Source organism: Ursus arctos, unplaced genomic scaffold (assembly GCF_023065955.2).
Source record: "Ursus arctos isolate Adak ecotype North America unplaced genomic scaffold, UrsArc2.0 scaffold_17, whole genome shotgun sequence".
Taxonomy (NCBI): domain Eukaryota; kingdom Metazoa; phylum Chordata; class Mammalia; order Carnivora; family Ursidae; genus Ursus; species Ursus arctos.
The window spans coordinates 47,959,230-47,985,346 of record NW_026622841.1 but is presented as its reverse complement, the minus strand read 5'-3'; the positions used below and the strand labels follow the sequence as shown (position 1 = coordinate 47,985,346).

The following is a 26,117-nucleotide window of genomic DNA, read 5'->3' as shown; positions in this document are numbered from 1 at the left end:
TATTAAAAATATATCAGTGGGGTGTGCCTGGGTGGCCCAGTCAGTTAAGTGTCTAACTCTTGATGTCCGATTCAATTTTGGCTCAGGTCATGATCTCAGGATTGTGAGATGGAGACCTTTGTCAGGCTCCAGCTGGGCACAGAGCCTGCTTGAGATTCTCTCGCTCACTCGCTCTGCCCCTACCCTCTCTCTGTATAAAAATAAACAAATAAATATAGACAGATATAGATATATGAAAATAATCAGTAGAAATAACACATCTGCACACCAAAGTATGATCATTTTATTCAGGATAAGCTTGTGTAAATGTCTGAGTTGCAAACTGGACTAGTTGTTTTTTCAATGGAATATCATTTTTATTTAAAACTACAAATTACGAGTTTTTATCCTCAAGTATTTAGCTAACATTTTCTCAAAAATAAGTGAAGTGAGCTTGCTGCCTTAGGGTAAACAACTGACTACATATAGTTGCCAATGACAAAATTAGAGCTTTCGAGTAAAATCAGAATTTTGTATTTGTCGCTATGTATTTGGCACCTTTCCAGTTACAGACAAATAGATTTTTATGCACAAAAGGTCACTGATGTGGTTTCTACCACAAACTAACCAATAATAAGCTATTACATGTTGAGTTTGGGTGTGCTATGAAAGAAGAATGCTCACAATTTTAACTGAAAAGTTACCTCCCTTTTCCAACTATTTATGTGAGGCCAGATTTCTTATATATACCTCAACTAAAACAACATATCGCAATAGATTGAATGCAGAAGCAAATATGAGAATTCAATTATCTTCTATTAAGCTAGATTTTCAAAAGATTTGCAAAAATACAGAACACTGCCAGTCCTTTCATGATATTTTTGGGAAAACATTTAAAAACATAAAATTAACATGTAATGGGTTTGTCATTGTTATTTCTAAATAAACAGGTTTTTTAATTTCAGTTTTAATTTCTAATATGGTAAGTGTTAACAGATATAACTAACATATATGAAACTCTTTGGGGTTTAAAAATAATAATTTTTAAGAGTGTAAATGGGGCTGCAAAACCCAAAAAATCTGAGTTAACCATCCCAGGAATGTAAAATTTAACAATTAAAAATCAAAGAGGGGCGCCTGGGTTGCTCAGTTGGTTAAGGGTCTGCCTTCGGCTCAGGTCATGATCTCAGGGAACTGGGATAAAGCCCCACACTGGGCTCCCTGCTCAGTGGGAAGTCTGCTTCTTCCTTTCCCTCTGCTCCTCCCCGTGGCTCATGAGTGCACTCCCTCTCTCTCTCTCTCTCTCTCTCTCTGTCTCTCAAATAAATAAATAAGCTTTAAAAAATATAAAAAATAAAATAAAAATCAATGAGACTAACCAGATTATCAAAGTATCAAAATCATAGGCTATTTTTAGTAACTTAACAAAATTCAACAGCCATTCATAATTTAAAAGGTCTTAGTGAACGAGCTAGTATAAAAAAAGATGCCCATTCTTACCACTTTCTATTCAACACTGTATTAGAAGTCCTAGCCCAATGAAATTGGGCAATAAAAAGAAATAAAAGTCATAAAGATTGGAAAGGAAGAAGTAAAAATACCTCTATTTGCAGATAATATGCTCATGTACATTAAAAACCCCCAACAGGGGCACCTGGGTGGCTCAGTTAGTTAGGCAGCTGCCTTCGGCTCAGGTCATGATCCCAGGGTCCTAGGATCAAGCCCTGAGTCGGGCTTCCTGGTCAGCAGGGAGTCTGCTTCTTTCTCTCCTCCTGCCCCTCCCCACTGCTCATTCTCGCTCTCTCCCTCAAATAAATAAAAATCTTAAAAAAAAAAAAAAAAAGGAAATAGAATCTAGAACTAATAAAACTATGAGGTGAATTTAACAAGGTCACAGGATGAAAATAAACTACATTTTTATAATCTACCCATGAACGCTGGAAAACAAAATTTTTAAAAAATATCATTTAACAGCCACAAAACCTTAAGTTCAGAGAATCTAACAAAAACCGTGAAGATCCTATGCTAAGAAGCTACAAAACTCAGTTTAAGAGAATATAAACACCTAAACAGAGTACATCACATTTAAGGATTTTAATACTCATTACTGTTAAGATGCCCGTTTTCCCAAACTGAACCAAAGAACCAACACAATCTCAAAATTCCAGGAGTCCATTTGTAAAAATTGAGACTTATTCTAAAATTATAGGGAAATGCAAAGGAGCTAAAACAGCTAAAATATTCTTGCAGAAGTTGGAGAACTTATACCATCTCATTTCAAGACATACAAAAAGGCTTTAATCACTAAGACCATGTGTACTAGCATAAATTATAATCAAATATATCAAGGAGACAGGAGTCCAAAAGTAAACCTACAACAGATGTTCAAAAAAGATTCCAAGACAAGTCAACGGGAAAAGGAAAGTATTTTCAATAGACAGTGCTGGATATAAACAGGCATTTAGAATGCATTTGCGTACAATAATTAAGAAACTGAATTATAGTAAGTGCTCTTATAATACTTACATTTTTTATTTTGAGGTTTCCCCAGTCATCATCCTGTTTTAAAAGCAAATGAAAAGCATTTAACCACTCCTGTATACTTTGAACATATTCTAATAATCAACGAATTTTAAGCTACTCCAAAATAGAATAAATTTTTTGTTTGCACATTTTACTTAAAATTACTACAATCAAAAGTATTTTTTTTAAATGCAGTCTTAAAGTCAGTAAGTCTTACAATTGCTTAAACTACAAAAGACACAATCTAAAAGACAATAAACCTGACCATACCAAAAGGACTGAAAACACTTGACTGATGACAAATACTAATTTTTTGCATGTTTGTTACATGTATGGAACCAGCAAAGCTAATAATTAGCTTATGTGACGGGAATGAAGAGAACTTATGAAATAAGGTCTACATAATTAGAATGATTATATAATTTACTGTCCAAAGCAGGAGATTCTTGAGAATGAAAGTGCTGTTAAAAATTATACCAGGACTGGCAGAGGCAAACTAACCCTTAATAACATTTGCTGTGTCCACAAACGTTTCTCAAGACCTAAATTTCACATCTATGAAGTACTTAAATACTTTCACTTCAATATATTCAATTAAAACAATTTTTTTTTAATGCCATGAATGGCCCACAGGTATCTTGGCCTACTGCAGCTAAGCCCTTTCCCTTCACAGGATAAAGTCATTTCCATTATTACTTCTTTACACAAGATGCCAGGCACCTAATATGCTTCCCTTTGGTGGTGCCACTAATTATCTCTTTGGACATCCTGCTTCAAAGTACAACAGTAATTTCCTAAATGTCCTTCTCAGTTTAAGGGCCACTTCTATTAATCATAAGGAATGATAACTATATATGCTCCCTCAGATATCTTATCTGAGGTCACACAAAACTGAAAAATGAACTGAGATCTGCTTGAATTTTAAGTCACATGCTCTTCTGGTCCCCTGCTATATGTTACTTAAATCTCTCAGATGCTACGTTTTCTTACTTATGAAATTATAAAATACATTTACTCTCATTTTTAAAATATATATAGTTGAGAATTAAAGAAAATAAAAGCCTGGCACAGAATAATTTTTCAATAAGGGATCGCTATTAGTTTCATTTAATTACCATTTCTCTGTAATTCTCCACAGTACACCACCAGCATACAGCTCATCACAAATTCAGTTATCAAGTTCACTGAAGACTAAAAAGCTCATACTGCAACTTGGAGGGGAAACAATGTTTTCTTCACCAGCATCAATTTTACTGCCCAGCTGAAGGGGCAACCAAACCTTATCTCTAAAGTTAACTACAGCATTTTGGCATTCCATACCTAAGTCTTGAGGATAGTATTTTTTTAAAACTATACTTCCATAGTACTACAAACAATACTACTTGCATCTTTTTGTGGCCCGTCACCAATGATGCCAGTAAGCTTAGACTCCTAACTGTAGTTAATATGACCATTCCAAGGGAACTAAAGGAAAAATTAGGTCTGCTCTCTTTTTAAACAAAAATTTTCTCTCCCACCTCCAAACAGGTTTTACACAGTGATTACTCGTAAGTGATAGAAGCTCTTTTTTAATGGGTAGAATATGAAACAGGCCAAAAGAAAAAATTAACAGTTTTCCAGTATTCCAGAAGTGGGGCTTTGGTAAAGATGTTGAAATATTTTCAATTTCAACATTTGAATGCATGTACAAAATACCTTCTATAGCCTTTTTTTTATCTACCATATTGGTTCCATATTTTTAAGAGATGGAATCTTCTCCACCCTTATAACAGAAAACTACTAAGGATATATAGATTTTTATATTAATCTAAACAAAATCAAATACTTTTTAACACACCCTCACAGGGGAAAAAAAATCCAAACAGAGATAAATGGAAAGTTCCTTACTCCCTGGATTCCTAGGAATATTCACTGATACAATGCATTTTAAAATAAAAATTTTAATGATGCTTTTATAATACAGTGTTTTGAAATGGCCACAACGTTTCTTCCTACACTAACATGAATAAGGTAGTTTTAAATTCATAGACTATATACTTTAACCAAATAAAAAAAATACCTCAAATACTACATTTTCTGGTGTTTGTTTCCATTAATTATATAACAGTATATAATGAAAATTTGCACTTTTACCTTCAATGTTCCTCCTTTCACCATAACTTTCTGTCTGGCCGGCTGGACTCCAGTCAGTGCAAAAAGCTGAGCCTTGAACACCATTGGAGGCTCATCAGTGTTCAATTCTACACCTTCAAACTTCTCCTTTCCCCATTTCACAGTAACTGCAAACAAAACCAGAATTTATTTTTTTCACTTATAAAATAACAGGAATTCAGATTTAGAAGATCCCAGGGGACTATCAGTTTGGCTTTCAAGAACTAGCCTATGTCATTCTTTATACGCTCATAATGTCTACCTAATTAGGAGTGACTTGAATGTAGTAGGTCCTGAATAAAATTTAATTGAATCTAATCCAACTTCCCATTTGATAAATAAAGAAACTCAGATTTAAGAGAAGATGATCGATTTACTAGTCACAAAACTAGTCAGTAAATATTCAAGTCTTTGAATCCTACTCTAATAATCTCAGCAAAATATGATCACTATGGAATTATTTCCCAGAATAAGGTTCACAGACTTCAAAATGTGTTTAATTAAACAACTATTAAAATCAGTACATACTGCCGGAATAGAAAGAGTAAAGAAAAGTTAGAAAGATAATTTGTAAAAACAAAAAAAATTCTTGGAAAAATAAAGCATATTTAAAACAGGTTAAGGAATACAGATTCTGAACTATAAGAAAAAAGGTTCCATGGGAGAATTAAAACATGTGGTTCCTAAGCAAGAGGTGGTCAAATTTTTTTTTAAAAGATTTATTTATTTATTTATTTATTTGACAGAGAGAGAGAGAGAGACAGCTAGCGAGAGAGGGAACACAAGCAGGGGGAGTGGGAGAGGAAGAAGCAGGCTCTCAGCGGAGGAGCCTGACGTGGGGCTCGATCCCAGAGCTCTGGGATCACGCCCTGAGCCAAAGGCAGACGCTTAACCGCTGTGCCACCCAGGCGCCCCGAGGTGGTCAAATATTAAGAATCCAAAGATACGACTAAATCATTAAAAAATACAGAAATCCTACTTCAGTCATTTGGATGGCTATTAAAAAAAGAAGATGAAGAAGAAAATACCAAGTGCTGGTGAGGATATAGAAAAACTAGAACCCTTAAGTATCCCTGATAGGAATATAAAACAGTACAGCCACTGCAGAAAAAAGTATGGTGTAATTAAGTAATTAAATTTTAAAAAAGTAATTAAAAAATTAAACTTAACCATATTACCCAGCAATTCTATTTCTAAGTATACACTCAAAAGTATGAAGCAGGGACTCAAACTGTTATGTGTATACCCCTGTTCAAAGTTCATTATTCACAAAAGCCTCAAAGATGTGAGTGACCCAAATGTCCATTAACAGATAAACGGATGAACAAAATATGGTAGACATACAATGGATATTATTCAGCCTTAAAAAGTAATGAAATTCTTATACATGCTATAAAACATAAGTGAACCTTGGAGACATTATGCTAAGCAAAATAAGCCAGATATAAAAAGTCAAACGTTATGATTTCCCTTATTTGAGGTACCTACAGTGGTCAAATTCATAGAGACAGAAAGTAGAATGGTGGTTGCCAGGAGGCTGGGAGGAAGAGGAAATGAAGAGTTATCGTTTAATGGGTATAGAGTTTCAGTGTAGGAACAGAAAAAGTTCTGGGGGGGCCTGGGTGGCTCAAATGGTTAGGCGTCTGCCTTCGGCTCAGGTCAGGATCTCCAGGTCCCGGTGATTAAGCCCCACATCAGGCTCCCAGCTGGTTCAGCGGGGAGCCTGTTTCTCCCTCCCCCTCTGCATCTCCCCCTGCTTGTGTGCTCTGTTTCTCTCTCTCTCTCTCTCAAATGAATAAAATCTTTAAAAAAAAAAAAACAAAACAAAACTTCTGAAGGTGGATGGTGATGATGGTTGCACAACAGTTATGTATTTAACGCCAAAAAATGTACACTTAAAAATGGTTAAAACAGTACATTTTTTGTTATATACATTTTACCATATACTAAAAAAAATTTCAATTGGCCTCATATAATAGCTAACTTCTGAAATACATAAAAATAAGTAAACGCAAGGATATACATAGCTTGTTTCCGCTGAAAACTTCATACCTACTCAAATGAGAATCTCACAACTAATAGCTATCTATTTTCCTAATAAAAGCAAAACATGAAAAACTAATCCTTACTCCAAATCCCACCCAATTCCTTCACTAGTTCAATTAATGCGTTTAGCATTCATTCAATAAGCCCCAGAACAAGCACTGGGCAGATTCTATGAACTCAGAATCCAAAAAGAGAGAGAAAAGGGGGAGAAAAGGTCAAAATAATTAACAATACAATATAAATATTATAAATGCTACAGGATCACAAAGGAATGCTTCATGAGTGAAGGATTCCCTGCAGGAAGTGGTAACTTTGGGTTCTAACTATCAACTTTGAGTTGAGTCTCAAAGAAGAAATTAGGTGTTAGCCAGACACTTAAAATAGAAGCACTCCTGGAAAAGGTAAGAAAAACATCAAAAGCATAAAACTTTATGTGTTCTGAGATTTAAGTAATTCCCTGAGAGAAAGGGAGGAAGCTAAAACTGGAAGCTGGCCAAGGATCAAGTCGCGAAAGGTAACACTTTAAGTCATGATAAAACATACAGGCTTTGGGCTTTATGTTGCAGAAATGCAGTTATCTGTAAAAGGCCACTTTAGTCTGGTTTGAACATCAGATCACTCCAGCAGCAGCTGGGAAAATGGGCTTGAAGAGGGCACAACTGTAATCTTGAAATAAACCAGGAACAGAGAACAATGTACAAGCAAAAGATAAGACTAAACCAAAACAGTATTAAAAATAATGAAGAACCTATCTGAAATTGATTTAGCGGTGTCACCATGAGCAAGTTAAACTTTTTGCTTACCCATCAAAGAGAATTATACCAGTATCATATTATTATGTTGAAGATAAAAACAAAGCAACATGTATAAAAACACTAGCTTTGTGCCCAGTATACAGGTGTTCATTAATTTTTACAGCACTTATCCTTAACTATATATGACTCTATTTAATTTTCTACTAAAACTTATGAAATGGCACTTAAAATAGTCTTACTTTAATATAGGGGTTTTTGCCAAACCTGAAAATATAAATTCTCAATATGGAGAGGTCAAAGAAGAAATCTAGAAATCTACTCCAATTCTCTCATCTTGGAAATAAGGAAAAGATATGATTAAATATTTAAGATAGAATGTAATGTAAAGATAGATAGTTTGGTCAATGTAAGTATTTTTTGAGAGGAACAAAGAGAGGGGTTGGTGGTGTCCTTATGTGAGTCTACCAGTTTGTTTAAGGAGTAGCATACACTGGTATTTATCGCCATCACTTAATTAATAACCCCTCAATTCTACATTGCATAAATAGTATATTTCAAGTACCATTCTACTGTTAATCATGGCTTTAGAAAGAGGTTGAGCAATCATTAAAGCATTCAATTCAAGATTCTAGAACACCAAGAATCCACCTCGAAATTAAGCATTAATCCTTTGTTTCATATCATTCTTTGAAAATGCTGAATCTTCTTAAAGGAATTATGATAGAGTTAGGAACGGGCAATGAATCACACATCCATGGCGAACCGAAGTCAACAGATACGTTTTAGGTGCCATTTTGAATAAGACTAAGAACAGCAAGGTCCATTAAGTGAAAATGTGATCCCTAGCCAATACCTTGGACTGCCTCAAGCAAAATAAAATAAAAACTGTCAAACGCCATTTAAAAGGAAATGAAGCCTGCGGGTATTTGTATTTATCTAAGTCTCAAAGCTAACACTACGCTTGAGACGTAAAACTCAATATAACGTTTGATGAAATGAAAACAAAGCAGAAAGTTAACAATCTACCTCGGGATAAAACCGATTGGTACAAAAGGGGTGTTTGAGCCAAAGGCAGCAAGAGATAAGCAAGCTATGGGAAGCTGTTAAGGGAAACCTCAAGCACCAAGAATGCGAACCTTCCATTCCAGGTCCTTCCCATCCCTCCCTTACCTAGGCTTCCCCCTCCTAGACTCTCCCCTTCCACAGCTACCACTAACGAGTCCAAGAAAATCCCACTACACCTCTAGCCTGGTCCCGGGTGCCTCAGGACACACCCTCACCTCTCCTGGCTCACTAGGACAGCGACAGAAACTATTCTGCAGAGTCACCGCTCCGAGCTGACTCGCCCTCCCATCCCACTCCCCACCCACCCGACCCAGAGGGACAGCGATCCCTCGGGTTGTAGAGCTCGGAAAGAGCGGGCGAAGAGAAAGGGGCCTGGGTCGTCGCCACGCCGCAGTCACCCCCACCCATGCCTGCCCGGTCCCCTCCCCCGCCCAATGCTCAGCCGGGTGCCTGCCCTGCAGGCCCGGCCTACTCAGGGGCCTAGCGCAGGACGGAACTACAGGGCGAGGAAAGAGCTCACCGGAATAAAGCGGCATGGCGGCGCAAGAGGCGGCGGCGGTGCAGGAAGGCCGGGCCTGGCAAGGGCGTGGAAGGGAAAGGGGCGAGCTGAAGCTGTGGCGGCGGCCAAGGCAGAGGCGCGGTAGTGGCGGCAGCACGGGTGCGACGAGAATCTCATTCAAACCGGCCACTGGCGATGACGCAGCAACACGCAGTTCGCCCGCCCGCGGAGCCACAGGGCGACTGCAGGAGAAGACCCGGCGCGCAGAGCGGGCGAGGCGGGGCGGGGCCTGGAGGGTGGAGAGCCGAGGGAGGTGGGAGGGGAAGCAGCGCGAGGCAGCGGGCAAGCGCGAGCGCGCGGCCCCTGCACCAGCACAGGTGCACGCCTGCGCAATGCGCTGCGCTGCCCCGCGCCCACCAGAGTGGGCCTGGCCCTGGCCCGCCTGGCCCGCCTAGCCCGCCTGGCCCCCGCTGGATGCGAACTTGGTACCCCGCAGCTGTCCTTTTAAAAAGTCTTTCTGCCCGTTTTCGAAAGAGTGGTTTAATTCAAGATGGGCATTTTTTTTCTTGTTAATATAGCCAGTAGAAGGGCTCAGAGAGGCCTTGCTCCACCCCTCACCTGGGTCTGTCTACTTATTAAAAATATCCAGCTCTCCCTTTCAGAATTTTATGACAAAATGCGTATCAAAAGTCTTTGAATACTGCAGAGATAGGCCTGCCTTGATTGCAATGTATTACTGTTGTTTCTTTCTAACAACCGGTTCGGACTCTGGGTTGAATCTAGTAAGACAGGAGAAAAAAAAAAAAAAAAAGCCCACCATGGTGGGAGTTGCCCGTAGCCCTCCACTTACTGGTCTTGGACCTGTTTCCCCCATATGAAAAAGAAGAATTCAACTGGATGGTTTCTGAGGCCTCTTCAAAGTCTAAATGGTCATGGGAGAGGTAAAGTCAAGCATTCTAGATGAGAAGTAGGTCCTATAAGTGAAAGGAGAAATTTCAAAGAGATTCAAGTCAAATCTGAGGTACTTTCTTGCCTTAGGGAGGCTTTATTTTGATTCCAAATGGTGCAGAAGTGTTGAACCTGTCCATATTTTGAGACGTAACTTGTCCACATTTCAAAACGCTACAACCCATTCAGAGACCGATTTCATGAATGTACATCAGGAGTCGTATTCACCCTTTCTACTTCAAGACCTATGAGAATAAGATCCAAAATGTAGTGGAAACAACGATGCTGTAGAATATCTTTTAAAGTGATGTATGTAATATTGAGTGGAAAGAGTATATCAGACTTATTGAGCATTATGATTGCAAGTGCATAAAATTAAAATTAATGGTCATGAAGACTTGTCTGAATCTGGTTATTACTCGCTGTGTGACTTCTCAGCTTCAGTTTCCTTCTCTATGAAATCAAGAATAAGATCTACATTATAGGATTCTTATGAAGATTAAATAAGATCACATATAGAAGATGCTTAGCACAGTTCATCACAGGTACTAGGCCATAAATAGCTATTAGAGATTACACAATAAAAACTCCAGAGGGATTTTGTAGGGTATGGTCAGACTATGGGTAGCTTTATTCTCTATTTTCCAAATGGTCAGTCATATATTTCTATAAAATATATCTTTGTATTTAATTTTAATTCCAGTATAGTTACCATACAGTGTTAAATTAGTTTTAGATGTACAATATAGTGAGTCAACAATTCCATACAGCACAAAGTGCTCGTCACAAGTGGACTCCTTGATCCCCATCACCTAGTTCACCCACTCCTGACCCCCTTCCCCTCTGATAACCATCACTTTCCTCTTTCTATAGTTAAGAGTCTTTTCCTTGGCTTGTTTCTTTTTCCTAAAATATATCTTTAAAAATATATTGGATCTTCTATGGGAAAAATCTTTGTTGCCCTGTATGATGTTCACAATAAGGGAGGCCCTAACGATGGAGGGATGGCCCTGCAAATCATCCTCTGTAATGTGCTCTCGTTGTACCCTGTTTTCCCTCCAGTAACTTTCATCAAATTTATGTTTCTTTAATGTCTCTATTCCCCCAACCAGACTATATACAGAAATCGTGGCTGTCTAGTAGGCACTCTGGAATTATCTGATGCTTTGAGAGCAACCGATTTTGAACTTATTCATTCTACACATGCCCAGAGAGTCTTCCAGAACAAGTCTGTTTTGGGCTCACACTGATTAATGCTTCAGTAAAACTAACTTCTAGCTTGGTTGCAGGATCAAGAACCTGGATTTCAGACAAATGGAACAGAGTGAGGATGTGGACAGTGCTAGCAACTAAAAGCAAGCATCAAAGGAAATTGCATAGCTTGCCTTCCTAGATATCAGCAGGAATTGTAGAGGATAGCAACCTTGCCCTATATACCATATGTTGCTAAGCCCCGGTCTACATGTGTCTAATGGGTGGAATCTTCTGCTTAGGGTTGACTTCTTTAAATAATGAATATATTAGTAATATCTTAACCTGCTTGTTTGTAAATAAATAAATAAATGATGCAGCAACACGCAGTTTGCCCGCAGTTCACAAGTCTGTGAAATGTAGCCAAGTATCGGAAAAGTTTTTAGTTGGTGAACTACCTATGGTTGCTTGCTTAAAATGCCCACGCCTCATCTGATCAATAGAAATCCTATCCAATTTTAAGGTCTCCATTTAGTGATAATACTTTCATATGCACTTAAAGCCTCCTCCTACAATTACCCCTTTCTATCAAGTTGTATTACATTGTAACTGTTTGATCCTCTTATTCAACAAGTACATATTAAGAACCAGACATTCAATATAGAATCTATGAATACAAAGATGAATCAAAGACCCTGCCCTCAATAAGACTGAGAATCTACTAGGAATATTGAAATATGCACCGACTGGGGGGGGGGCACTTGGCTTGCTCAGTAAGTAGAGCACGCAACTCTTGATCTCAGGGTGATAAGTTCAAACCCCACTTTGGGTGTAAAGATTACTTAAAAATAAAATCTTAGGGAGTCCGGGGTGGTTCAGTCGGTTAAGCGTCTGCCTTCAGCTCAGGTCATGATCCCAGGGTCCTAGGATCAAGTCCCGCATCGGTCTCCCTGCTCAGTGAGGAGCCTGCTTCTCCCTCTGACTGCAGCTCCCTCTGCTTGTGTGCTCGCTCTCTCTCTCTCTCTGTCTCAAATAAATAAAATCTTAAAAAAAATAAAATCTTAAATAAAAAAAGAAATATGCACAAATTAACTCCATGGCTCTCTGAATTAAAGCTCTTGGCTGTAAGCAATGGAAAGAATTGGTTGGTAGAACATACGGTAAGCTAACAGAGTCAGTAGGAAAACCTGCGAACCAAGCACAGATCATGAATAGGAACCAAGGAATATGGGCAGCATGGAACATAGGCAAGGTCATGGCACAGGAACAGTCTGGCCACTCCTGCCACCACCTCCACGAGTAATTTCTAATTCCTTGCCCACCTCAATCCTTCAGCATTCTGTGTCCTGAGCAACAATATATAATTAGCTAATGATGAGGAAAGGAGTGTCTGACTCTGCCTCCCATGTAAACATACTGGGGTATAGGACGTGAGCGGCCCAAAATGGAAAAGCTGTATATTTGTCTTCTATCGCTGCTGTAATGAATTATCACAAATTTAGTGGCTTAAGACAACACAAGTGTATCGCCTTACTGTTCTGGCAGACAGAGTTCAACAGTGGTCTCAATCTAAGGTGTTGGCAAGACTGTATCTTTCTGGAAGCTCTAGGGGAGAATCCAGTTCTTACCTTTTCCAGATGCTAGAGGATGCCCACATTCCTTGTCTCACTGCGCCTTTCCAGCAATGGCATCTCTCCAACCCCCGCTTCCATCCTCATAACTCTACCTCTGACTCTGAGCCTCTGCCTCCCTCTTTATAAGGATGATGCATTACACTGGTTCCACCTGGATAACTCAGGGTAAGCTTCTCATCCTAAAATCCTTAACTTAATCACATTTGCAAAGTCGTTTTTGATGCATAAGTTAACATATTCATGGGTTCAGGAGATTAGGACATGGATATCTTTGGGGGGAGCATTATTCTGTCTACCATAGACTTCCAAAAACAAACAAACAAACAAACAAAACCAAAAAACAAACACCAAAACCAGCAATATCCAATACACTTTCTGGTAGCATCTATAATTTTTATATTCCTATGTCTTTTTTCTTCTACTAAATTATAAATTTGAGGGGAAAAGCCCAGCCTTAAATAATTTGGGAATAAATATATATATGCATAAAATCCAAATTATTTATAAATCTAATATATATACATATATAATATTTTATATATTTGTATCTATTTATACATTTAAATATATCCTGGAACAGTACTTTGCCTATAAAATGTGTTCAATAAGTATTTCCTAAATGAATGCATGCCCTACTTTTGGGTCAACAGATGAGGCAAATTACATTAGGGTGAATCCTAGGCTACTATAACAAAGAGGCCCCAAATTCAATAGCTCAAAGAAGATAAGAGGTTATGGAGGAGTGGGGGGAGAGCAATGGCTCCACTTCATGTGGTTGTTCAAAGACCAACATTCCACCCATAGAGTTCTCCTGCCGTCTCCAAAAGCAGTGCTTCTCAAAGTTTAATACAAATGTACATCACCTGAGATGTTGTTAAAATGCAGAACACTACATCAAAAACCAATGGTGTACTATATGCTGGCTAATTGAACATGATAATTTAAAAAAAAGAATTTTATTGATAAAAAAATAGGATAAAGTAGGAATAAGATTTTTTTTAAATGCAGATTCTGATTCAGTAGGTCCTGGATGAAATTTAAGATACTAACAAGCTTTCGGAAAATCACCATTTTGAGCAGAAAGGCATTAAGGGACTTTTCTTCTACTTGGTTGAAGACGGATTGGAGGCACATTTGAGATTCAGCTCCCAAAGAGAAGAAATAGAAGGGGAAAAAAAGCACAGGGCAGCCATCTCCTTTTAAGCGACAGTAATGGGAGGGATGTGCCTAAATCACTTCCAATTCACATTTCATTGGTGAAAAAGTTATACGGCCTAGCTGCATGGAAGTTTGGGAAATGTAGTCTCTAACAGGGCAAGGGTATTACTCAACCTTACACTACCATTAAGCAAGGAGACAATGGACTTCTTTGGTGGAAAGCCACCAATCTTTGCGATGCAAATATTGGATTCCTTTGTAAGTAATCTTCAAGTTTATGAAGTTTTCTTAAAACACATGACAAAATTCCTGGGTGTTTAGTTTTCTCACTTGTAAAATGAGAATTATATTATCTGTCTCTGGATGCTGTCATTGTTGTAAGATTTAAGTCATGAGCTGAGAGCACGTATGTTGGAAATAATGACCAAATAGAGCTGATCTAGAACAGAGCAAATACCAGGTGAACTGATATGTTTATACATCTCTTTCTAGGCTAAGTTCAGTTCCAGAAGTTTTAATTAATGAACGCAAAACAGAAGAAGCAAATGATTTGTAATCCTCACCGTCAAAAAGTTTCTTTCAGGAAACCTGGATGGCTCAGTTGGTTAAGCGTCTGTCTTCGGCTCAGGTCATGGTCTCAGGGTCCTGGGCCTGAGCCCTGCATCGGGCTCCCTGCTCAGCAGGGAATCTGCTTCTCCCTCTCCCTCTGCCCCCCTTCCGCGCTCTCTCTCTCTCAAATAAGTAAATAAATAAATAAAATCTTTTAAAAAATTAATAATAAAAAAAAAGGTTTCTTTCAAAAACAAAAGTCTCCACAACCAAACACAAACAAAGAGTTCTGGTCCAATATTTCCCCACCTATACATTCTGCTGCAATTAAATTCAATTATGCTTGAATGTACTGTGATTTCTTGCCTTCCATTTTTTGTCCCCAACCCCTACCTTGGAATCAAGTTCTCCCCACTTCCTCTCCACTGACTCACATCTCACCTTCATGATACATTTCTAAACTTCACGAACTGCAAAGTCTTTTTGAGAGACTGCTTTTTGCATAATTCATTTAACATTTAATATTTGCTGTCTTTTTTACATTTGTGTATTGCAGATCTATTTTATCCTTCAATCTAGACTGTGAATACTTCTTTGTACTTCCTTCAGAAATATTTGATAGTTAATTCAATTAGAGAATTCAGGATCACAGTGTATTTTGAAGTAATTAGATCACTCTCTGTGTATTATCTACTTCATATCTAGACAGCAGCTGCATCCATCTTGTTCATCTCTGTATGCTCAAGGTCTGGCACAGACCCAGCACGGAGTAGGCGTCTTATATATTTGCTCAATAACAGATTACATGTGTTGGCGACAAGAATTCAGAGCAGAAAGAAATTGAAGCAAGTGGGAGGCAGTTGGGGACAGAAGGATTCTAGAGAAAGAGAAAAAGCGAAACCTCAAAGCAATCAAATTGGTTCCATTTAAGAATTACTCAGTGATGGTCTACTCATGGGCCTTGCATTGCAGGAGCTCATGGTTTATCAGAAAATGTAGAAAAAATATTAAAGTAAGTCATAACTGCATGTGGAGGGTAGGAAGGAGTCTGGCTAGAACAGAGCAGAAGATATGCACGGGGCTGTGGCAATAGATAACATGGGCTGGGTAACGTGGGACGTGATTAGAGAGAGCCTGAGTGCCAGGATAAAACGTTTCGTCTCAGTTAAGGGGGATTTTCTATCTCCTTAAAGCCACTAGTCGCCACAAACAAGAAAAGTAGTTTTGAAATTTCCATATGCTAGACTTTCCCAGATTATCTCTCATTCCAAAGCAATGATTTGACTTGTCAAGGATTCTTACACAAGGATCCCTGTGCGTCAAAGCAGAAAAGCCACTTGACTGTTTTCTACTTTTACAGTAAGTAAAGTGATACTTATACAAGGTTTAAAAATCCAACACTAACAGGAAAATATTTAACAAAGAATAAAACTCTCTCTTTCCCCATCTCATCCCCAAATCTACTTCTCACAAGCAACTGACTTCAACCTTTTATGATTTTAGAACTTTGTGGTGGTCACCTCCCTAATTCTAAATAATATGCTTATAATCCTACTTGTTTATTTATCAAGTTTAAGCAATATCTATTAATCCCCCTTGTAAAATATGAGGATATTGCTTTTTATGAGATATCTACCTCCTCTTCCCCTTCGCCCTCCTTCTCCCAATTTTTATAGTTATAAGTTTTAGTTCCTTTATTGGTTACTTTAACGTTCATCACCTACTCAAACCTCCATTGCTTATTCCACGAGACCTTAGACAGTGTCTTGACTGCAACTGTATCAGATAAGGAGAGTGGAATTCTGGCTTCCCCTACCGCTTCGTGTCTCCCCTTTCACATTCCAGTATCTTCCAGCCATACCTCACTCTTACATAGTAAACAATTATCAACAACAGAAACTAAGAATATTATGGCATCAACAAGAAATGGACAAAAACCGGGGTAGCTCCAGGGGGCTAGGAGACAAGAAAGACGGCATGGCAATGACTATCTGTTCAAGACGCTGCTGCTCAGATGAGTGAATTCTTTCATCATATGATTAATATCAACTCAATTAATAATCCTTCCAGTCTCCACTAAACTATGCCATCTGCACCACCACTATGTAGGTGATGAACTCTCTTAAGTACTGTACAACTTTAACAGTTTTTCCAGTAAGTTTCTGAAAATGGTGAGTCCTTTTATTCTGTATTTGGCTGCAAATACCTTTCTTTTAATCTTATTCTTGATATCTCAGCTGAGTTGGGATTAGCAAATTGACATAATTTTCCCCCAGGGCTTTGAAGATATTCTTTCATTGTCTTCTATCATCCAGTATTGCTGATGAGACTTTATTTTTTAGTTTAATTGTTATTTTGTAAGTATCGTCTTTTCTTTCTCGTAACTCTTAAAATTTATTCTGTTCTTACAATATGTCTGGGCATGTATTTCTTTTAATTTATCCTTCCTAGTACTAGGGATAAACTTTTGAACTAAGGACTTACATTTTTTAAATCACCTATTCTCTCTTTTGGAATTACAGTAGCAGTTTTGTTGAAAATTCCCTATTCTTCATGGCTCTTATTTGGTTTTCATATTTTTAATCTCTTTATCTCTCTGTGGTAAACTACATCTGAAAGCTCAGTAGTGTCTTCTGTATCTTTCTTTGATTACGCCTAGTCTACGGTTTTTCCCATCTATTCTTTTATATTTTAACAATTATATTTTGCATTCTCAGGATTACTTATTGTTTTTTTATTCATAATTTTTTATCTTGATTTGTGTAATATTTGCCTACTTTGTATTCATAATTAATTGGTCCTTTTAAAGAAGATAGGATTCTTTTAAGTTTTTTATTTTCAAGATTTTATTTATTTACTTATTTTAGAGAGAGAGAGCACAAGCGGAGGGGAGGAGCAGAGGGAGAGGCCGACTCCGCACTGAGCGCAGAGCCTAACACAGGGCTGGCTCGACGTCACAGCCCTGAGATCATGACCTGAGCGGAGATCGAGAGTTAGGCACTTAACTGACTGAGCCCCCCACATGCCCTGAGAAGATAAGATTCTTTCATTCATACGAATTCTTTTGTGGTCATGACTATTTTAATGACAACTTATTATTTCGAAATAATTTCAAATTTACAGTAAATTTGCAAGAATAATACGAAGAACTATTTACCCTTCACTCAGATTCATCAACTGTTAACATTTTGCCATATTGCTTTATCTACCTATCAATCATTAAATACACTCTCATACTTTTTCTGAAACACTTGAGAGTAAATTGCAGATATGATGTCCCTCTAGGCTTAAATACTTCCGTATGTGTTGCCTAAGAAGAGGGACACGCACTTACCTAACCATAGGACAAGTCCCAAAATCAGTATATTCAACATTAATACAATAGTACTATTGCCTAATGTATAGGTATTCCTCAAATTGTGCCAAATGGCCTTTATAGCAGTCCTTTCCTAGTCCAGGATCCACTCCAGGATTATGCATTGATTGCATTTAGTGTTACGCTCTTCAATCTCGAAAAATTACCCAGCCTAATTGTAGTCTTTAAAGGCTTCTTTATAAATAGGAAGATCTGTAGGAGAAGGAAGGGAAGAATGAAGGGGGGGTAAACAGAAGGGGGAATGAACCATAAGACTCTGGGAAACAAACTGAGGGCCTCAGAGGGGAGGGGGTGGGGGACTGGGATAGACCGGTGATGGGTAGTAAGGAAGGCACGTATTGCATGGAGCCCTGGGTGTTATACACAAATAATGAATCATGGAACATTGCATCAAAAACTGGGGATGTACTGTATGGTTACTAATATAACAAAATAAAAATTATTTAAAAAATAATAATAAAATGAAAAATTAAAAAAAAGAAAAGCAAAAATAAAAAAATGAAGGCTTCTTTATAAAATTAAATTAATCTAGAAAAAATCATAATACCAGTTGTGTAGAGCATAGTACAAGGAACCTCTGGATTACCAGTATCCAGACTTAACAAAAATTCAAAATTTGCTTAATTTCTTCATCTGCCTTTTCCCTTCTTTATTTCCTGAAGAGCCTCAAGTAAGTATCTTTAAAAACATACGGATATTTTCTTTTATAACCACAATGTCACTTAACAAAATAATAATTTCTTGGAAATATCTAATAATGGAGACCATAATTAAACTCCTACAATTGATTTTAAAGTGTTTTTGTTAGTTTGTTTGTCTATTTTGTTCTTTCTAGAATCAGGATTCAATGAAATCCGTATTTTACATTGGGTTATTTCTCCCAGGTTTCTTTTACAATAAAGCAGCCCCCCCTTTTCCCTCCCTCCCTTTGTTTCTTAATTTTTTATTGACTTTTTAAAAAGCCAGATGAACGGCCCCAGACTATAAAACGGCCCATATTTGGTTTGCTTCTTAGTGGCATCATTTGTTTTCCTTTATACCTCATATTTTTTGTGAAAAAAAATTAGCTCTAGAGGCTTAACTAAATTCTGGGTAAGCAGCACTCGGAGTGAAATAGTCTATACACATATATACCATTGGTTTTATCATTCTTTCTTTCTTTCTTTATTCATCAAGAAATTTACATTGATGCTGACTTTTATTTCAGATTGCTTATGCATTCCTAAACTCAGGCTTAATCCTGTCCCATTTCTCATAGTTTTAAGGTCCATTTTCTAGAGATTTGTGGGGTTCTTTGCTGGGTGTGTGGGGGGGGGTGGCATCTGACATATGATCCTTTTAGTGAGTCTTTGGCCTTGATTAAAAGAGACAAAAATAACTAAATATTTCTTATAATAAAAAATAACACCAAAGCTTCACCAACACTTTTTTCTACAAAAGCATGTAAAATTGATCAAAAATGTTACATTCAAGAATATTGATATTAGACAAGTCTAGCAATACCATTACTATGGAATGAGCAAAATATACTTCAATCACTTCTTGCTACGACCTCAGCTCCTGTTCCTTCATTAGTCATCTTTAATTAAGTAAACAATTTTAAGTATGATAGTCCTAGTATTATACTCATAAGCAAACTATTTTTGATAAGGTTGTACTCAAGAATAATTATTCAGGTATCCCTTTAAATTATTTAAAACTGGTGCCCATGCATGTTTAATTATTTAACATATTAAAATTTCAGGCTATCTAGTATAACTTGATTTTTAAATGTGAGATGGTATCTACAAATTTCTGAACTTGACACTGCTTTCACAGCTCTTACAGTGAGGTGGGGGGTCCATCTATTTTGTTCTGGAAAATAAATCAGGTGACTATGGAAGAACTATTTCATTATCCAGTACAGAAATGTCTATGCTTTCTCCAGACTAGTTTGAAATGAAAGTCTGAGATTCTTGTTGACTTCCAAGTTGCCAATATCCTCAATAAATAGTTGCCTTCTCTGGGGCACCTGAGTGGCTCAGTGGGTTGAGTGTCTGACTCTTGATCTCAGCTCAGGTCTTGATCTCAGGATTGTGAATTCAAGCCCCACCTTGGGCTCCATGCTGGGCATGGATCCTACTTTAAAAAAAGAAAAAAAAAGAAAAGAAAAGAAAAGAAAAGAAAAGAAGAAAGAAAGAAAGAAAGAAAGAAAGAAAGAAAGAAAGAAAGAAAGAAAAAGGGAAGGAAGAAAGAAAAGGGGAAGGAAGGAAGGAAGGGAGGAACAAGATGTAATGTACTTTTATTTCAGTCACTTTTTTTGTTTTAAATATCAACATACATCCTGAAGTTCATTTTCTTGATTGAATAGTGCACCTGAAAGTATAAATTTTTACTGTATTCTCTTTAACAAATCGACAATAAGGTAAATAATGATTTGCATATCATGTAATTTGGAGGAAGATTTCTGGAACACTGAAGCCGAAAAGCAAACTGGGTGGTAGTAACAGAAGCAGTGGTTTAAATTGCTCATTTGCTCTCAAGTGTTTTCCTGGTATGACAGGATAGACTGTCAAAAAAGTCACAGTGCCATTCTTGTTTTCCTACTAGCGACTCACCTGGGAACCATAGCAACAAACCTAGAAATTTTTCTTCTCCGAGAATCCTACACGTATTTTAACAAAGATTGGTGGCGGGTGTTTGGGAGGGAAACAGGAGAAAAATATGTAGACGCTTCCCAAAGGAAAACAGACTCTTTTAATCAGATATTTACATTCCCAATTTATTTTCGATCCTCACATTCGTATTTCTTTGATTCCACAGAAGAGTTCACCAGGTGTATGCCAACATTTCTTGTAGTAATCATTCCCATATGTTATTTTGCATCATGCGCCTATTTACCAAATCCATTTTATGGTTTTTACTCATTTTTTAATAGAAATTTTGCCAAAATTTCCTGGTCTTTCCCATGAAGAGCCAGAGCAACCCGTAGCTATGAGGAACACATGTTGCTTTTGCGTCTTGCCTTTGCTGGAAAGAGCAGTCTGATTTTTCCTTTACAAACCAAACTTTCCTCCCCTCTCAGTGCAGGTGGTGTGTGTGAGTCTGACCTCACATGACCCCCGTATAACCAATCAGAACACTGCTTCCCTCTGCCCAAGGGGTGGTCTCAAGAATAAACATAGGACTCAAGCAGTGAGAGGATTTCCCCAGGTCCCTGGACCGTTTAGGCTTTTGGCTGGGATACTACACTTTCAGAACGTAAGCCTGGTGCTTCAGTGACTGTGTGAGTAGAAGTCAACCCAGAGGAGAAAATAGCTAAAGATACAAGGATCCTGATAACATCATTTGAGCCCCTGGATTCATGTTCAAAGCCAACTTTTCCGCTTAACGTTTTAATTACGTGAGTCAATACATTTCTTCTTCTTTAGCCAGTTTGGATTGGGTTTTCTATTTGCAGCCAGAGGATTCCTTACGCAAAAGCATATGTTGTAAAAATGATATCCTAACACAAGTTCCATCTTTACATTTTCCCCCCACACGTTTAAATGTTTTCTATAGGGGCGCCTGGGTTGCTCAGTTGGTTAAGTGTCTGCCTCCCACTCAGGTCATGATCCCAGGGTCGTGGGATCGAGTCCGGTATCAGGCTCCCTGCTCTGCCTGCCGCTCCCCCTGCTTGTGCTCTCTCTCTCTCTCTGACAAATGAATAAATAAAATCTTAAAAAACATAAATGTTTTCTGTAGTTATGTTTTATGTACTGAATGATACCGTGTACACTAACTTATTAAATATCACACCACTTTATTTTTTTTAATATTTAAATTATGATGCATTTTATTTTATTTTTTATTTTTTATTTTTTTTTTGATGATTTTTTATTATATTATGTTAGTCACCATACAGTACATCCCCGGTTTCCGATGCAAAAATCACACCACTTTAATAACTCAATTTTGGAAACAAAGCTATAGTGGCAGAAGCATTCAATTATGAGCTGGGAGACTTGGGTTCTATCCTATTTTGTGTCTCATTGCATGTTGCAATTTCCTCCCTGCATATTGATACAATAAGTAGCTTGAGTTGTACTGTCCCTAAGGCACTTCCAACATTAAAATTTTGTCACTCTTAGAAATATAACCCAAAGGGGAGAACGGAAGAGACTATATTAAATAGGAGGAAATAGATGAGAAAAAAACACTTTTCTTTCAGTAAAACGATACTAATTTGAGGTGCGTATGTATGAAAACTTTGATTTTTTTGGTCAAAGGAAAAAACTGTGATAGGATACATTATTGCTCCCCAATATTTCCTGCCCTTCCCTATTGGACTATTATGTATCCTCACCCCCTTAATGGCAGGTTTGGCCTTACGACTTGCTTTGGCCATGAGATATGAGTGGAAGTGACACGTGTTGTGTCTGTGCAGAAGAGTTCGCTCATGGGTCACGTGTTCTCTTTTCCTTTGCCATGATAATCAGCGATGTTCCAGAGAGAGGGTGCTCCATCCCCCAGGGTCCCAGAGTGAATGCGATGCAGAACAAAGCTGCTGCTGGCCCATAATAGATCCGTAGTGTGAGAGAAAAATAAGCCTTTGTTTTTGTAAGCCACTGAGATTTGGGGAATTGTTTGATACCACAGCATAATCTAGCCTCTCCTGACTAATGCTGTAATAGTGACTAGGCAAAACTGTATTACGATGGTTATGCAGGCTAAAACTGTGGCCAGCACTGTATTGATACAGAAAATTTATACGATCATTTTTTTCTCAAAGTTTTCCTAAACTTAGTTGACTAGATGTCAATTGCATTGCTTAATAGTAAAAATAGATGGCCTACAATAGTGCCAGAATCATAAAGGAACCACGTGCATAGAAGTTTAGTAACAGGAAGCTTCTTCAAGCCTGAACTGATTTCATGTGAAAAGAAGTTGCAATTGAAATAAGGAATAACAGGGGAAAAAGAGAAAAGAAAGAAGAAATAACAATTTTAAAAATGAGACTGAAAAAAAATTTTTTTAATGAAAGTGAGACTGAAAGGTGAAAGCTGTGAAATCCTGAGACTTAAATCATAAGTGATTATATAAATTCCCTCAGAAATTGGAAAAGAGGTTAAAAATGCCATCTAGACAGAAGTACGGTAACACCTGAAGCAATTATAATAATTATAATTATAATAAATTGTGTTCTGTGTGTAAAACTTAATTGAAATTTCCTTTTGGATTCTAAAAGAATATATTGAACACGTGTAATTAATATACCTGAGGCCAATAAAAATAGAGATTACTAGTTCAAAAGGCATTATTAAGGGATGAGTTACTGGTTGTGGGCAATTTTATGTGCCATGCTCTGAGGTAGTGAGTAGATTATACTGGGAAAAAAAAAAAAAGATTCCGAGGGAGCTTGCGAAGAAAAATGCTTGGAAAACAATAATGGAAACCATCTCATAATGAAGGGTTTGGTTTTTTTTTTATACCATTGGTGTCTGGTGATTTTGAAAATACTTTCCTTGAAAAAATATAACATGAACATTAAAACATAATTAATGATTGGCTAGAATTTCTTTTTTTTTAAAGATTTTATTTATTTATTCGACAGAGATAGAGACAGCCAGCGAGAGAGGGAACACAAGCAGGGGGAGTGGGAGAGGAAGAAGCAGGCTCCTAGCGGAGGAGCCTGATGTGGGGCTCGATCCCATAACGCCGGGATCACGCCCTGAGCCGAAGGCAGACGCTTAACCGCTGTGCCACCCAGGCGCCCCGATTGGCTAGAATTTCTAAACTAGAACCCTAAAATGAGTAACAATGAGATAAGACTCCCTATCTAACCATGAGGACCTTCAGAGTAATATCTGATGCATTACTTCCACATCCTAACCAACTCTGAAATACGTTTCTCTTTTAGCCAACTCTAATCCAATATCACAAGGGTGTGGAATTACGGAAACCATAGTTCCAGTATAAAACCAATTTGACACAACACAAAACCACAGGGAAACTTTCAGAATATTCTTACATTGTACTTATCTTTCCATGTCTGTACATAGAAATCTATTTCAGTTTATATCATGTGCATACAGAATTTTATAATTCAGATGTTAATAAACTAAGATATTTTGATTTTTAATTTTTTACTCTACAAAGGCAATGATATAAATTGTCACATGACACTCAAAATATAAGAAATAGAGCATTTGATTTGCTATATACAATAACATCTACATTCAGGTATCCTCAGAGACACAGGACGCTGCAGTAAAGCTGATATTGCAATAAAGCTGATATTGCAATAAAAAATCAAATGAATTTTTTGGTACCTCATGCATATAAAACTTATGTTTATACTATATTGTAGTCTGTTAATATGTCTGAGAAAAACAATGTACATACCTTAATTTTAAAATATGTTAGTGCTAAAAAATACTAACCATTATCTGAGCTTTCAGTGAGTCAGTCTTTCTGCTGGGGGAGGGGTTTGCCTCCCCATTTTGGCTGCTGACTGATCAGGGTGGTGGTTGTTGAAGGTTGGGGTGGCTGTGGCAATTTCTTAAAGTAAGACAACAATGAAGTTTGCCACATCGATTGACTCTTCCTTTCACCAATGACTTTTCTGTAGCATGAATGCTGTTTGATAGCATTTGACCCACAGAACTTCTTTCCAAACTGTAGTCAGTCCTCTCAAACCCTACCACTGCTTTCTCAACCAAGTTTATGAAAGAGTCTAAATCCATTATTGTCATTTCAGAAGTCTTCACAGCATTTTCACCACGCGTGGATTCCCTCTCAAGAAACCACTCTTAGCTCATCCATTAGAAGCAACTCCTCACCCGTTCACGTTTCATCATGAGCTTGCAGCAATTCAGTCCCATCTTCAGGCTCCACTTCTAATGCTGGTTCTCTTGCTGTTTCCACCACATCAGCAGTGACTTCCTCCACTGAAGTCTAGAACCCCTCAAAGTCACCCAGGAGGGCTGGAATCAACTTCTGAATTTCTGGTAATGTTAATATTTTGACTTCTTCCCGTGAATCATGAATGTTCTTGCTGGCATCTAGAATGCTGAATCCCTTCTAGAAGGTTTTCGATGGACTTTTCCCAGATCCATCAGAACAATTCGTTTTATGGCCGCTATGGCCTTATGAAACATATTTCTTAAACATAAGACGTGAAAGACAAAATTACTCTTTCTTTGATCCATGGCCTACACAGAATGGATACTGAGTTAGCAGGGATGAAAACCACATTCATCTCATTGTACATTTCCATCAGAGCTCTTGGGTGACCTGGTGTATTGTCAATGAGCAGTAATATTTTGAAAGACATCTTTTCTCTGAGCAGTGTGTTTCAACAGTGGGCTTAAAATATTTAGTCAACCATTTGTAAGCAGACATGGTGTCATCTAGGCTTTGTTGTTCCATTTCTAGAACACAGGCAGTGTAGATTGAGCATAGTTCTTCAGGGCCCGAGGATTTTCAGAATGCTAAATGAACACTGGCTTCAACTTAAAGTCACCAGGTGCATTAGTCCCTAACCAGCATGCTTGTCCTTTGAAGCTTTGAAGCCAGGCACTGACTTCTCCTCTGTAACTGACAGGCCAAGATGGCATCACCTTCCACCAGAAGGCTGTTTCATCTACATTGAAAATCTGCTGCTCAGTGTAGCCACCTTCAGTAATGACCTTCACTAGATCTTCTGGGTCACTGGCTGCAGCTTCTCCATCCACACTTGCTGATTCACCTCACAGTTTGATTTTGTGGATACGGCTTCTTTCCTTAAACCTCATGAACCTACCCTCTGCCAGCTTCAGACTTTTCTCCTGCAGCCTCCTCACCTCTCTCAGCCTTCGCAGAATTGAAGAGAGTCCGGGCCTTGCTCTGGATTAGGCTTTGGGTTCAGGGAATGCTGTGGCTGGTTTGGTCTTCTCTTCAGACAGCTCAAACTTTCTCTGTATCAGCACTAAGGCTGTTTTGCTTTCTTACCGTTCGTGTGTTTACGAAGGAGCACTTTAAATTTCCTTCAAGAACTTTTCCTTTGCATTCACAACATAGCTAACTGTTTAGCACAAGAGGCCTAGCTTTCAACCTATGTCTGCTTTCAACATGCCTTCCTCACGAGGCTTAATCATTTCTATCTTTTAATTTGAAATATGAGACATGTGGCTCTTTTCCCTTGAACACTTGGAAGCCATTGAGGGTTATGAATGGGTCTAATTTCAATATTGTTGTGTCTTACTGCATAGGGAGGTCTGAGAAGAGGGAGAGAGATAAGGGAA

At 37.9% G+C, this 26,117-nt stretch overlaps 1 protein-coding gene across 2 annotated transcripts in view; it reads right to left on the bottom strand.

Annotated features, from left to right (window-relative positions):
* USP14 (ubiquitin specific peptidase 14) overlaps window positions 1-9,421 on the bottom strand; it is a 44,845-nt gene extending 35,424 nt beyond the window's left edge. Inside the window, exons 1-3 of one of the 2 annotated variants that reach the window (XM_026496061.4) lie at window positions 9,040-9,421; window positions 4,636-4,781; window positions 2,506-2,538 (exon numbers count right to left, since the gene is read on the bottom strand). In XM_026496061.4, the coding sequence (XP_026351846.1) occupies window positions 2,506-2,538; window positions 4,636-4,781; window positions 9,040-9,055 (195 nt within the window). In that variant the 5' untranslated portion in view covers window positions 9,056-9,421. The remainder of the gene's footprint in view (window positions 1-2,505; window positions 2,539-4,635; window positions 4,782-9,039) is intronic. The other variant, XM_026496060.4, reaches the window with a different exon arrangement.
* Window positions 9,422-26,117: the final 16,696 nt, after the last annotated feature.